The 14,554-nt window shown below is 46.7% G+C and overlaps 1 protein-coding gene across 2 annotated transcripts in view; it reads left to right on the top strand.

Moving 5' to 3' along the window:
* Positions 1–14,554, top strand: part of RIPPLY3 (ripply transcriptional repressor 3) — a 59,225-nt gene that overhangs the window by 13,637 nt on the left and 31,034 nt on the right. Inside the window, exon 1 of one of the 2 annotated variants that reach the window (XM_069760029.1) lies at positions 11,683–11,799. The exons of the other annotated variant lie outside the window; for it this stretch is intronic. Within the exon in view, the coding sequence (XP_069616130.1) occupies positions 11,696–11,799 (104 nt within the window). The 5' untranslated portion in view covers positions 11,683–11,695. Of the gene's footprint in view, positions 1–11,682; positions 11,800–14,554 lie in introns of those variants that run through there. 2 annotated transcript variants of the gene reach the window in all.

Here is a 14,554-nt window from a genome sequence, read left to right as displayed (position 1 = left end):
CTCGGAGCTCTTCCAGGACCCTAGAGACGCCCCTCTCCACGCGTTGCCCCCTATGTCTTCATAGGAAATTTAATAGGTAGACAGCCAACCTATAATTAACTGTCCTGCGGAGTTCGAAGTAAGGCCTAGAGTCAGTTACTCCCGCTGTGTTCGGGCCACCGGCTACGCGCCTCAGTAGGATGTTGCCTCGGTCTCACGGCACGACTCCTACTGGTTCTCCTTTGTGCTTGATCTCGTTTCTCACTGCTCCACAATATCCTTTCCTTCGTGTCTCTCTCTTGGATACCGCCGCGGGGTGTGCAGGCGTGGTTTCGTTACATTTTGCTCTGTTCGCTAGTCACCTGCCAGGTTCCCACGCCTGACAGGGACCCCCCTGTGTCTTCTCCCTGCAACACCCCCTGCCACGGGATGTTGCCTGAATCCAACCCAGTCAGCTTCTGACTAACTTCCTATCCAACCCCTAGTTTTACCAGTGTGAGGAGTGGCCCAATAAATAAAGCCTTTTGCTCCCCCTAGTGGCCGGAGTGTGAAGTGTAATGTGTGCTGGTGATACCTGGTCAGTAGAATTCCTTCAGTGCCATCAGACGTATCATCACTCCCCTTAGTGGCAGAGTGGCATACTGCAACGACCAGATCTCTGGGGCGCTGCATTAGTCTGGGTTCACTCAGTAGAGTGCCCCAACTCCGATCCAGGATCTTATAGATGTCCTGCCACTGATTGTTAAAGGTAGTCACAATACCAAGTGGTGTATTTAACTCACGTGTCTGTCTCTGAAGTAAATCTCGTGTCTCTGAAGTAAATCCAAGCGCGAGCTAGTCCAGGCCCTCTGATACGCAGAAGAGATTATCTTCTTTGGGTATCCACGGTGTCTGAAGCGATCTGTAAGTGTCCTCGCTTCATGCTGGAAGTCAGACATCAAACTGCAGTTTCTCTTCAAGCGCAGAAATTGGCCGGTTGGAATGCCATTCTTGAGGTGCCTAGGATGAAAACTTGAATAGTGTAACAAACTATTCGTCGCCGTCGGCTTACGGTATAATGTAGTGACAACATTCGAGCCTGCCAAGCTTACTTTAAGATCCAAGAATTCCACCGAAGTTTGTGATATATGCGATGTAAGCCTAATATTGAAGGGATTATCATTCAGATCAGCGATGAAATGGTTACAATCCTCTTCGGTGTCTGTCCAAAACATCACAATGTCATCGATAAATCGAAGCCACTTAAGGCACCTTTCCCTAAATGCCACATGCCTGTACACTACTGAGACCATGCCTGTACACCATCCTAAGAATAAATTCGCGTAGGAAGGTACACACTGTGCCCCCATGGCGGTACCCTTAACCTGTCTATAAAAACTCCTATCGAAAACAAAATAGTTTTTATCGAGGACAAAGAACAGTAGATCAAGTAGAAGTTGATCATGCTCTCTGTCCCCTGTGGTGCTCAAGTCCAGAAAAAAGGAAACCGCTTTCAATCCTACATCATGATTAATGTTGGTGTAAAGGGACTCGACATCTACTGTAATCAAAATCGTGTCTGGTGGTAAACAGAGATTTTGAAGGAGTTGGATAAGATGTGTTGAGTCCCTGAGAAAGGATTTAAGTTTCATGGCCAATGGTTGTAAAAAGATCACCGATGCTGCATTCGCAGCAGCTCATTACCCAATGGTTCTCAGCCTGGCATCTTGGTACCGCCCAGGTTGAAAACTGCTAATCCCCAGACATGGATTAATGTGTGAGACAGAACGACAGACAGGTGAGGGATATTGTTATTTTTTATTTTTGCTTTATTGTACAGGAGACGAGGGCTTCGGTGGAATAGGCGTTAAAAGACTATTCTGGATGTGTCTTTATTTACCATATAACTATAGGATTAGTAATGGATAGGTGTCTTATAGACACCTTTCCATTACTAAGCCGTGGGCTTGATGTCACCAGACAATACAAAGGTGACATCAACCCGACAAATATGAACCCCACTTTCCTCCATTATAGGGTAAGTGGGAAGAGTGGTGCAAAGTGCCCGAATTAACACGTCTAATAGATGTGCCTTTTCTGGGCAGCTGCAGGCTGCTATTTATAGGCTGGGGGAGGTCAATATCCATGGCCCCTTAGCAACCTGAGAATACAATCCCCGAGCTGTCTGCTTTAGCAAAGCTGCTTGTCAAAAATGGGAGGGACCCCATGCCTTTTTTTTAATCATTTAAATAATTAACAGACCAAAAAAGAGAAAAAGAATGCGGCACCGCTCACCTAATCAGAGATAACCAGCTTAATGTGGAAATTAAACAATAGGTAGTCTGATCCAGAGACAGGAGGTGCTGGCGTGGAACAAAATATCCATAAAATTCAAAGGAGGTAAAAGAGACGCAGTAGCACTCACCGATCTGTGGCAGTTTAAACGTCCTTTATTAGAACTCGGGGGGAGGTGATGCGGGAGGAGCCGGTGAGTTCTTACCTGCTTATCTTGGCGTCACTTCCTCCTGAACACAGACCCGTGGAAGCGCTTGGTGTTAGCGCGAAACGGCCGTCGTCATCTTGCCTGTCGCACTTCTCCTCTCACTCCCTCCCTTGAGCCGTGAAGATTGCTCGCTGCATGTTCTAATAAAGGACGTTTAAACTGCCACAGATCGGTGAGTGCTACTGCGTCTCTTTTACCTCCTTTGAATTTAAATAATTAAAAAAATAGCGTGGGGACCCCTATATTCTTTATAACCAGTCTTGCTGAAGCTGATAACTGAGGGTTGCAGCCCCCAGCTGTCAGTTTGGCCTAGCTGGTTATCAAAAATACTGGGGAGCTCACGCCGGTTTTATTTATCACGCAGGCAGCGGATGATGGATACTCCCATCAGCCGCTGCCTGCTCTCACCGTTATTAGCCGCAGCAGGTGTGGGCTAATGGGAGTAGTTGTCCTAACAGCCACTGCCTGCTGTCACTGTTATCAGTTGACTATAACTCTCAACATTCTCCCCTGCTAGTGCTGGTCGCAGCAGAGCAGGGGAGGATGAAGAGAGCCGTCTTCGGCACTTGGTGCCGGAGAACAGCGCTAACTGTACCACTGATTCCTTGGTGCCGGTACATGTGGTACTGATACAGCACCCGGTTGCCACACGTGCCACAAGTATTACACACATGGACACTTGGATTCTGATATCTATAGTATTGGTTTTTCTGGTACCTGAAATATCAGGACGTGTGAAACCGGCCTAAAGGATTGGGCATATTAAAATTTAACATGCCTGATCCTTCTTTTTCCCAACATTTAGAGTCTTTATACCGCCATATTCACTAGATGATTGGTCAGTCCAACTTATATTGCTTACTATGGCAGGCATTGTATGAGCACCTTGTTCCATTACAAGAATATTTGTATGATATGAAATCGATGGGGGTCCGACATCGTGCACCCGCACTGATCAGCTGTTCTCAGATGGATGTGAGCAGGTGCGGAGTTCAGCAGAACAGCTCCATCAGCTGTACAGCTGCTACAGATCCACTTCTGTTGTCAGACCCCCAACAATCTGACTTTGATGACCCCTCCTAATATCATTGCCATTAAGTAACCCTTTAAGGCAGACCCCCTTTTGAAGGATCGATTGATGCTGAGGTGACAGTAGTAGCAGAGATGCAGCGCAGCCATGCCAGTCACCATCTTGGCTTAATTAATCAGATTTTCCAATAAATAAATCCCATTGGAGGAACCCTACACCCACAGCGGAGCTCCTCTAATAATGGGGGCGGGAAGGCTGAATGGTGACAAAGCACAACTATGGCCGCCGTGTTTGTCTCCTATAGATAATATAGATATTATTCCAGACACAGAGTAAGTCTTTGTCTCCGTCCTCCGTACATCGCAGAGCTGACAGCGGCAGCTGTAATTCTCCATACACGTCCCCGCACACCTCGCTTTGTTCTTTGGAGACTATGAGAACAATCGGCTTTAGAAAAGCGTTTTCCTGACATGATAACAAGATGGCGGCTTCCAGCCAATAGCGGTGCTGTCCATCATTTCACCCCAGCAGAACAGATAATATATTATATACTGCTGTATGAGGAGCAATTTCCTGTATAGTAGGAAGGGACTTTCTTAGAAATAGGTGTGTATTATGAGGTCCTGCAGCAGCTGAGGTGTATTATGAGGTTCTGCAGCAGCTGAGGTGTATTATGAGGTCCTGCAGCAGCTGAGGTGTATGTATAGTGATATTCATGTATTACCCCTTTTCAGCTGGAGAGAATGAATTTTTCACGTCAGGAGCCCGGATGTCTTGCTGCCCGCTGTGTAGCTGCTTTGTTGTGCGTTTGGCCGGTGTGCGCCTTATATATAATGTACGTTCTGCGCTTTGTGCATGTAGTGTTGCGCCTTGTCACCTGTAGCTGGCAGAGGGAATGTTGCATTGCTCTGCTGTGGAGGTGCCAGAGCCCGGCTACGCCCACGAGGAGCCTGACACTAACGTGGGGGCGGGATCTCGTGACATTGAATTATAGGAGGAGTTAAGATGGCGGAAATGCTACATTTGGGCGTGGCCTAAATGTGAGATCATGTGCAAACAAAAGCACCAAAATTTTTGGCACGGATTTCAGGCTAAAAAGTAAGCTAACTAATAGGTGGCATAAAGTTAGACTAGAGAGTGTAACAATAAATCAAAATTATCACCCAACATCGTGGGCTGGGAAACATTTGGCTCAATTTAGAGCTGTCGAAAAATTAGACAGTATTGATAAATATGTCCCAATGTGCCCGAAGCATCTAAGGAGCAGGTTCAAAAGTAATTGTGAAGCAAGAAGGAGCAGGTGAGCTGTGACATCTCATTGTGAATGGCGAATCCTGTGCCATCTACTGTATATAGAGGTGTTATCAGTCATTGTACAGGAGGAGGAGTTGAGCTGTGACATCCCCTATTGTGAATGGTGGATTCTGTGTTATCTACTTTATATAGAGGTGTTATCAGTCATTGTACAGGAGGAGGAGGTGAGCTGTGACATCACCTATTGTGAATGGTGGATCCTGTGTCATCTACTGTATATAGAGGTGTTATCAGTCATTGTAGAGGAGGAGGTGGTGAACTGTGACATCATTGTTATGATCTGGTGGCCTAGGAGCAGCATGTGATGTACCCTGGAGAAGGTGGTACCTGTACTGACCGCAGACCCTGAACCTAGCACCGCAACTAGAAGTAGCCGTGGGATGTACCTAACACTCCCTAGACCTCTCGACACAGCCTAAGAACTAACTTCCCCTAAAGATAGAAACGGGAAAACTATCTTGCCTCAGAGAAAATCCCCAAAGGATAGACAGCCCCCCACAAATATTGACTGTGAGAGGAGAGGGAAATGACATACGCAGACTGAAATCAGGATTTAGCAAAGGAGGCCATTCTAGATAAAAAGAAAGAATAGGACAGAGTACTATGCGGTCAGTATTAAAACACTAGATAATATCCACCGCAGAAAATACAAATCTCCACATCTGACTAAAGACATGGAGGGTATATCTGCATCTCCAGAGATACAGCTTGGCTGCAAAAAATCCTTACACAGACAAAGCTGGACAAGACAAAACATGAAAATGCACAAAACTATTAGGTCCACAGCAGGTGGACAGCAAAAACAAAGCCAGAACATATCTTTGTTGAAAAGAACAGCAAAACAGGAGAGACCAGTAAGGGATGTGAGCAGCGGCTCAGTATTGGGTATCAGGGGCAGTAATAGGGACACAAACGGCAGCAGCGGCTCAGTATTGGGGTATCAGGTGCAGAAATAGGGACACATATGGCAGCAGCGGCTCAGTATTGGGGTATCAGGTGCAGTAATAGGGACACATACGGCAGCAGCGGCTCAGTATTGGGGTATCAGGTGCAGTAATAGGGTCACATACGGCAGCAGCGGCTCAGTATTGGAGTATCAGGTGCAGTAATAGGGACACATACGGTAGCAGCGGCTCAGTATTGGGGTATCAGGTGCAGTAATAGGGACACATACAGCAGCAGAGGCTCAATATTGGGGTATCAGGTGCAGAAATAGGGACACATATGGCAGCAGCGGCTCAGTATTGGGGTATCAGGTGCAGTAATAGGGACACATACGGCAGCAGTGGCTCAGTATTGGGGTATCAGGTGCAGTAATAGGGACACATACGGCAGCAGCGGCTCAGTATTGGGATATCAGGTGCAGTAATAGGGACACATATGGCAGCAGAGGCTCAGTATTGGGGTATCAGGGGCAGTAATAGGGACACATACGGCAGCAGTGGCTCAGTATTGGGGTATCAGGGGCAGTAATTGGGACACATACGGCAGCAGCGGCTCAGTATTGGGGCATCAGGTGCAGTAATAGGGACACAAACGGCAGCAGCGGCTCAGTATTGGGGTATCAGGTGTAGTAACAGGGACACATACGGCAGCAGCGGCTCAGTGTTGGGGTATCAGGTGCAGTAATAGGGACACATATGGCAGCAGCGGCTCAGTATTGGGATATCAGGTGCAGTAATAGGGACACATATGGCAGCAGAGGCTCAGTATTGGGGTATCAGGGGCAGTAATAGGGACATATACGGCAGTAGCGGCTCAGTATTGGGGTATCAGGTGCAGTAATAGGGACACATACAGCAGCAGCTCAGTATTGGGGTATCAGGGGCAGTAATAGGGACACATATGGCAGCAGAGGCTCAGTATTGGGTTATCAGGGGCAGTAATAGGGACACATACGGCAGCAGAGGCTCAGTATTGGGGTATCAGGTGCAGTAATAGGGACACATACGGCAGCAGCGGCTCAGTATTGGGGTATCAGGTGCAGTAATAGGGAGACATAAAGCAGCAGCAGCAGCAGCTCAGTATTGGGGTATCAGGGGCAGTATTAGGGACACATACGGCAGCAGCGGCTCAGTATTGTGATATCAGGGGCAGTAATAGGGACACATACGGCAGCAGCGGCTCAGTATTGGGGATATCAGGTGCAGTAATAAGGACACATACGGCAGCAGTGGCTCAGTATTGGGGTATCAGGTGCAGTAATAGGGACACATACGGTAGCAGCGGCTCAGTATTGGGGTATCAGGTGCAGTAATAGGGACACATACGGCAGCAGCGGCTCAGTATTGGGGATATCAGGTGCAGTAATAAGGACACATACGGCAGCAGTGGCTCAGTATTGGGGTATCAGGTGCAGTAATAGGGACACATACGGTAGCAGCGGCTCAGTATTGGGGTATCAGGTGCAGTAATAGGGACACATACGGCAGCAGCGGCTCAGTATTGGGGTATCAGGGGCAGTAAAAGGGACACATACGGCAGCAGTGGCTCAGTATTGGGATATCAGGGGCAGTAATAGGGACATATACGGCAGCAGCGGCTCAGTATTGGGATATCAGGGGCAGTAATAGGGACACATATGGCAGCAGAGGCTCAGTATTGGGGTATCAGGGGCAGTAATAGGGACACATACGGCAGCAGTGGCTCAGTATTGGGGTATCAGGGGCAGTAATAGGGACACATACGGCAGCAGTGGCTCAGTATTGGGGTATCAGGTGCAGTAATAGGGACACAAACGGCAGCAGCGGCTCAGTATTGGGGTATCAGGTGCAGTAATAGGGACACAAACGGCAGCAGTGGCTCAGTATTGGGGTATCAGGTGCAGTAATAGGGTCACATACGGCAGCAGCGGCTCAGTATTGGGGCATCAGGTGCAGTAATAGGGACACATATGGCAGCAGCGGCTCAGTATTGGGATATCAGGTGCAGTAATATGGACACATACGGCAGCAGCGGCTCAGTATTGGGGCATCAGGTGCAGTAATAGGGACACAAACGGCAGCAGCGGCTCAGTATTGGGGTATCAGGTGCAGTAATAGGGACACATATGGCAGCAGCGGCTCAGTATTGGGATATCAGGTGCAGTAATAGGGACACATACGGCAGCAGCGGCTCAGTATTGGGGTATCAGGTGCAGTAATAGGGAGACATACAGCAGCAGCAGCTCAGTATTGGGGTATCAGGGGCAGTATTAGGGACACATACGGCAGCAGAGGCTCAGTATTGGGGTATCAGGGGCAGTAATAGGGACACATACAGCAGCAGCTCAGTATTGGGGTATCAGGGGCAGTAATAGGGACACATATGGCAGCAGAGGCTCAGTATTGGGTTATCAGGGGCAGTAATAGGGACATATACAGCAGCAGCGGCTCAGTATTGGGTATCAGGTGCAGTAATAGGGACACATACAGCAGCAGCTCAGTATTGGGGTATCAGGGGCAGTAATAGGGACACATATGGCAGCAGAGGCTCAGTATTGGGTTATCAGGGGCAGTAATAGGGACATATACAGCAGCAGCGGCTCAGTATTGGGTATCAGGTGCAGTAATAGGGACACATACAGCAGCAGCAGCGGCTCAGTATTGGGGTATCAGGGGCAGTAATAGGGACACATACGGCAGCAGCGGCTCAGTATTGGGGTATCAGGTGCAGTAATAGGGAGACATACAGCAGCAGCAGCTCAGTATTGGGGTATCAGGGGCAGTATTAGGGACACATACGGCAGCAGCGGCTCAGTATTGGGGATATCAGGTGCAGTAATAAGGACACATAAGGCAGCAGTGGCTCAGTATTGGGGTATCAGGTGCAGTAATAGGGATACATACGGCAGCAGCGGCTCAGTATTGGGGTATCAGGTGCAGTAATAGGGACACATACGGCAGCAGCAGCTCAGTACTGGGGTAACAGGGGCAGTAATAGGGACACATACGGCAGCAGCGGCTCAGTATTGGGGTATCAGTAGGATGAGGAGTTTGTGCAGGTTGGGAATAGATGGTGATGGGGCTGGAATATGAGAAGTGAAATGTGTCTTTGTTGTATTCTCTGCAGAGGAGTCCTGGCTGGAAGAAGTTGTCATGTCGGTCTGGGCCAGATGGAAAAGACGAGAGAAATGAACGATTCCATCAGAAAGAACGTCAGCGGTAATGCTACGTTCACATTAGCGTTACGCTAATGTGCGTCGCTGTTGCGTCGGCGACGCAGCGGCGACGCGCCCCTATGTTTAACATAGGGGACGCGTGCGTTTTTTTGTTAGCGTTTTTCGACATGTGCGTCGTTTTCGACGCTAGCGTCAGACGCACGAAAATGCAACAAGTTGCATTTTTCGTGCGTCCGATTTTCGTCAAAAAACGACGCACGCGTCGCAAAACGCTAATGTGAACGTAGCCTAAGACATTTTCTGTAACTGTGCTGTGATCTGTTATATGCTCTGTAGTACTGGTATCTATCTACCACTGACCATATGGCGGTAATATCCATATTGGTCTTTGGAGCGCCCCCAGACACAGGGCCACAGGTTACTCGGTACCGGTCCTCTCTGTCTCGGTGCTGGGGATGTCAAGGTGGCTGGACCTGGTCCGTGACCCTGCTAAGGGGCGTCCAATAAAAGGGTGAGGTAGTTTGTCAAGTATTCATGACGCCACCTGTGGTATTCGGTCAGGGTGACCGACGCTGCTTAGGGGTCCGCTGGGGTGATGGAATGGCAGCTAGATGGTATACCTTCCCACAGGTGAAGTGTGTCCCCAGGGATTCCCAGTAGTGTAGGTGGCAATTATGTGAGGCGCAGTTAATAACGAGGACACAGGGTTGCAGTCTCTTTACCTTTTTACTGAAGACTTCGGGATCCGCAATCCAGAGCACTGCTAACTAGGCTAGCTGAGTCCGGCCGGTCCGAAGGCACATCCAGAGTTCCCTTTGCAGGTGGAAATCAGTGCCTACCAACTAGCGCCTGGGTGTTGTAGTCCTTCCCTGCTAAGCATTCGGTATAGTCCTCACAACTTTCGTATCTGTTCTTTCTCTTTCTCTCCGTCCCCCAAGTTTATCTGGCTAGGACGCACCTGTATGACGGGAAGGCTCGGAGCTATTCTGGGACCCTAGAGACGCCCCTCTCCACGTTTGCCCCCTATGTCTGCTTAGGTGATGTAAGGTAGTCAGCCAACCTAAAATCAACTGTCCTGCCGCTGTTAGAAGTAATGCTTGAAATCTGTTACTTCCTCGGCGTTCCGGCCACCGGCTACGCGCCTCAGTAGGATGTTGCCGATCTCGGGGCACGACTCCTTCTGGTTCTATCTCCTTGTGCTGCGATTTCGTTTCTCACTTCTCCACAATATCCTTCGCTTCGTGTCCTTCCTTAGGATGCTGCCGCAAGGTAGTGCAGGCGTGGCTCCGTACGTTCTGTCCTTCTGCTAGGTACCTGCCAGGAACCCACCCCTGACAGGTCCTCCCTGGAGCTCTCCCAGGTTGCGTTCTGTTCTAACTTCCTATCCAACCCCCAGTTTTATCAGTGTGAGGAGTGGCCTAATACATAGTGCCTTTTGATCCCCCTGGTGGCCGGAGTGTGAAGTGTAATGTGTGACTGTGATACCTGGTGAGGTGAACTCCTTTAGTGCAATCAGACATAACATCACTCTCCTTAGTGGCAGAGCGACATTACTGCAACGACCAGGACTCTGGGGCGCTGCACTTTTATATAGAGATTATCTTCAGTAACAGCGCGGTCATCTGCTGAGGTTCTCCTCCACTATTAGGGCGCGTCACCGAGTTGTAATCAACGTTACCTTGTTAAAGGCCCACTCAGAAGTTTCACCCCACCTGAACCAAAACCCTAGCTACACCTCTTGCCCATACCCATAAGGCTCGGATTGTATTTATATTGTGCTTTCAGCAAGCGCTGTATCAGAGACTGTATTCTGACAGGAACCCTAACAGAGCCCTGCCGGAGTCGCTGTGCACACACTGTCTGTCCACCATCCTGGCACATTATTCCTCTTTATCAGACATGCACGGTTTGGTGGTTTGCAACATTTTTGTGCATAGGTGAAAAAAAGCCTTATACTGCCAGGAGGGAGGCCGGTGGTGGCTCCATGACTCTGTTGGCTTCGTTCTAGTGAATGGCTCTGATGGAGGTTCTTGCGGGAATCAACTTTTTGGGTGATTCTGATGGTGGCTCAGTGGTTAGCACTGCAGCGCTGGGGTCCTGGGTTCAAATCCCACCAAGGACTACATCTTCAAGGAGTTTGTATGTTCTTGTGTTTGCGAGGGTTTCCTCCTCGTTCTCCAGTTTCCTCCCACACTCCAAAGTCATACTGATAAGGAATCCAGCCCCAATGTGAGCCCCAATGGGGACAGTGATGATGATGTATGATGGCGCTATATTAATGAGTAAAATAAATCTTGAATTTTTTTATGTCAATGGTTGATCTAAGAAGAAGGGTATGAAATAAATCCAATCCAGAAATTTTTAAAATTGGCCATTAAAAGGTATCAACCACTGAGGACTCTCAATTCTAAATAAAATTGGCCATCATTTTACAAGTTTTGCTTTTGCCTTTTGGACTAAAGTTACATTTAATAATAAAGGAATATCAAAGCCGCCATGAGGTCCTGGATCAGGATTTTAATATCTTATTTTATTTCGGTTGTAGATACATAATGTATGGTATCAGTAGGGTATGGCCGGTGGCTGGTGTGTGATGGATGTCATCCTTGTCTCTGGTGACCTGAGAAGGCAGCACCTTCTGCAGACCCCCCGAAGGTGGGGGACTCCGATCCTTCCTCCTCCCCTTTACCTGACACCTTGTTTACCTATGGTGAGAGCTAAGATAAAGGAGCCTGGATGGATCTGCCAGTCAGTTCGCAGCAAGCCGAGGTACTAGTCTGATCTCCGCACTATGGACTCTGCACACTACACCCTGAAGGCCACAGTAGCCCACATGTGTCACTGCTCCAGGGGCACGGATAGCCCCGACCCAACGCATCCTGGCCCAGGGGAAAGGTAAGTGGCCCTGACAGGCGGAAACCCTCACTTACTTATATATATATATATATATATATATATATATATATATATATATATATATATATATATATATATATATTCTTCATTTCATCTGGACACTTTTTGTATAAAGAATCCCAGAACATTTCATTTTTCCATTTTTCTTTTTTTTTTCTTTTTTTTGCAAAGATAAAAAAGCTTTGTTTTGCAATTGTTTGTTGCAATTAACATTGTCTTATTTTTTTTCCCAACTATTCTGAGTGTAAAATATTTTTCCCAAATTTCTTTTCTTTTGTACATTTTAATTACTACAATTTTTTACCTATTTTTACTCTTAAACCTTAATGGAGAATCCCAGAACATTTTATTTTTCCATTTTTCTTTTTTTTTTTGCAAAGATAAAAAAGCTTTGTTTTGCTATTGTTTATTGCAATTAACATTATCTTATTTTTTTTCCCCAACTGTTCTGAGTGTAAAATATTTTTCCCAAATTTTCTCTTCTTTTGTACATTTTAATTACTACAATTTTTTTTTTTTACCTATTTTTACTCTTAAACCTCAATGGAGAATCCCAGAACATTTCATTTTTCCATTTTTCTTTATTTTGCTTTGTTTTGCTAATTTTTTATTTTTTTTTGCAATCAATATTGCCTTTTTTTTCCAAACTATTTTGAGTGTAAAATATTTTTTCCAAAATGTTCTTTTCTTTTTTTTTTTTTATACATTTTAATTGTAACAATTTTTTTATTATTTTCGCTCTTAAACCTTAATGGATTTTTAATTTCTTTTATTGGCTGCTTTAGAGAACCAGAGAACAAATTAGGAGCACTCAGTTGACGCATGTAAAATCTGTTGCATTCGCTTTTGTATGTTTTGCATGATTTTTGCCTTCTTTTATTATTTATTTTTTTTATTTGCTCCGTCATAAAACTTGAAATAAGATGCAAAATAAAAACCGGGCAAATAAAGCAAAATGGAGGAATATTACATTTATAGTAGATTAATCAGATGCCTTATCATTATGTTCTATACTGTTACTCTATGCGTCTATTTTGTAGTGATTCTATAGCGCCGCCATAGTCCACGTCGCTGTACACTGACTGTAATAAATCGCACGCAGTCTAATATTCTCGCACATATTTTTCGAGCATGCTGAAGACACTCTGTTAGCACCGAGCATGGCGGATAACACCTTATCCCAGCACGTTGGTTCATCACTACCTGCAGTCCTATGTAAAACCACAGATAACACATCCTGATGACAACCTCCTCTCTGCTACATCTCAGGAAGGTGCTGACAGGTCCCAGGCTGGGTACAGTGGTGTCAGAGGGCCATGTCTGAGACATAATGCAGATGTCTGTGGCTTTTCCCCCCTTTACCTGTTCATTATGGGATTAGCGCTGTCTCCTCAGCCCGAGGTGTTTGCAGGCCGGGGCCTTTGAAGTGTAATTGTAAAGAAGCGGAGCAGAAAGCCGCCTCATAAATGCTGGTTAATATTACACGGCCTCCAGTAGCACATAATACACCGGCCTCTTCTGCGCTGTTTGTTCTGTGGGGAGTTACTGGCAAAATAAGGACTTTTCTATAAAGGTTTTATGTATGGACAATGCCGGGAGGAATGTGGGAGTTGTAGTCCCCTCACTACAGTCAATAAGCGCAGGTAACGGCCGCACGATGGCTGTATATACAGGTAATGGCGCCGAACCGGACATGTTTACCCAGTGCTATCCAACCGGGTAATGGTTATAATGGGGGAAATATATATATATATACTGTATATGTGTACTGTATGTACAGAGCACAGCAACCGTAACACAGAGAGAATGATTATCTATCTCATGTCTATCATTTATCTATCATCTATCTCATATCTATTATTGATCTATCTCTCTATCTATCTATTTATCTCATATCTATCATCTATCTATTATGTATCTATCTATCTATCGTCTATCATTTTCTAAACTGCTTTTTATTATTATTAATATTATTATTTATATAGCACCATTGATTCCATGGTGCTGTACATGAGAAGGGGTTACATACAAATTACAGATATCACATACAGTAAACAAACTAACAATGACGGACTGATACAGAGGGGCGAGGACCCTGTCCTTGCGGGCTTACATTCTACAGGATTATGGGGAAGGAGACAGTAGGTTGAGGGTTGCAGGAGCTCCGGTGTTGGTGAGGCGGTAGCTTCGGTGTTGGTGAGGCGGTAGCTCCGGTGTTGGTGAGGCGGTAGCTCCGGTGTTGGTGAGGCGGTAGCTCCGGTGTTGGTGAGGCGGTAGCTTCGATAGTGATGAGGCAGCAGCGGGGTCAGTGCAGGCTGTAGGCTTTCCTGAAGAGATGGGTTTTCAGGTTCCGTCCGAAGGATCCGACTGTGGTTGATAGTCGGACGTGTTGGGGCAGAGAGTTCCAGAGGATGGGGGATATTCGGGAGAAGTCTTGGAGGCGATTGGATGAGGAGCGAATAAGTGTGGAGGAGAGAAGGAGGTCTTGGGAGGATCGAAGATCACGTGAGGGAAGATATCGGGAGATTAGTTCCGAGATATATGGAGGAGACAGGTTATGGATGGCTTTGTAGGTCGGTATTAGTAATTTGAACTGGATACGCTGAGGGAATGGGAGCCAGTGAAGAGATTTGCAGAGGGGGGAAGCGGAGGAGTAGCGAGGAGAGAGATGAATTAGTCGGGCAGCAGAGTTAAGGATGGACTGGAGAGGTGTAAGGGTGTAAGCAGGGAGGCC

Source organism: Ranitomeya imitator, chromosome 3, assembly GCF_032444005.1.
Source record: "Ranitomeya imitator isolate aRanImi1 chromosome 3, aRanImi1.pri, whole genome shotgun sequence".
Lineage (NCBI taxonomy): Eukaryota > Metazoa > Chordata > Amphibia > Anura > Dendrobatidae > Ranitomeya > Ranitomeya imitator.
The sequence above is the reverse complement of the archived record's forward strand: the minus strand, read 5'-3'. Positions and strand labels throughout refer to the sequence as shown.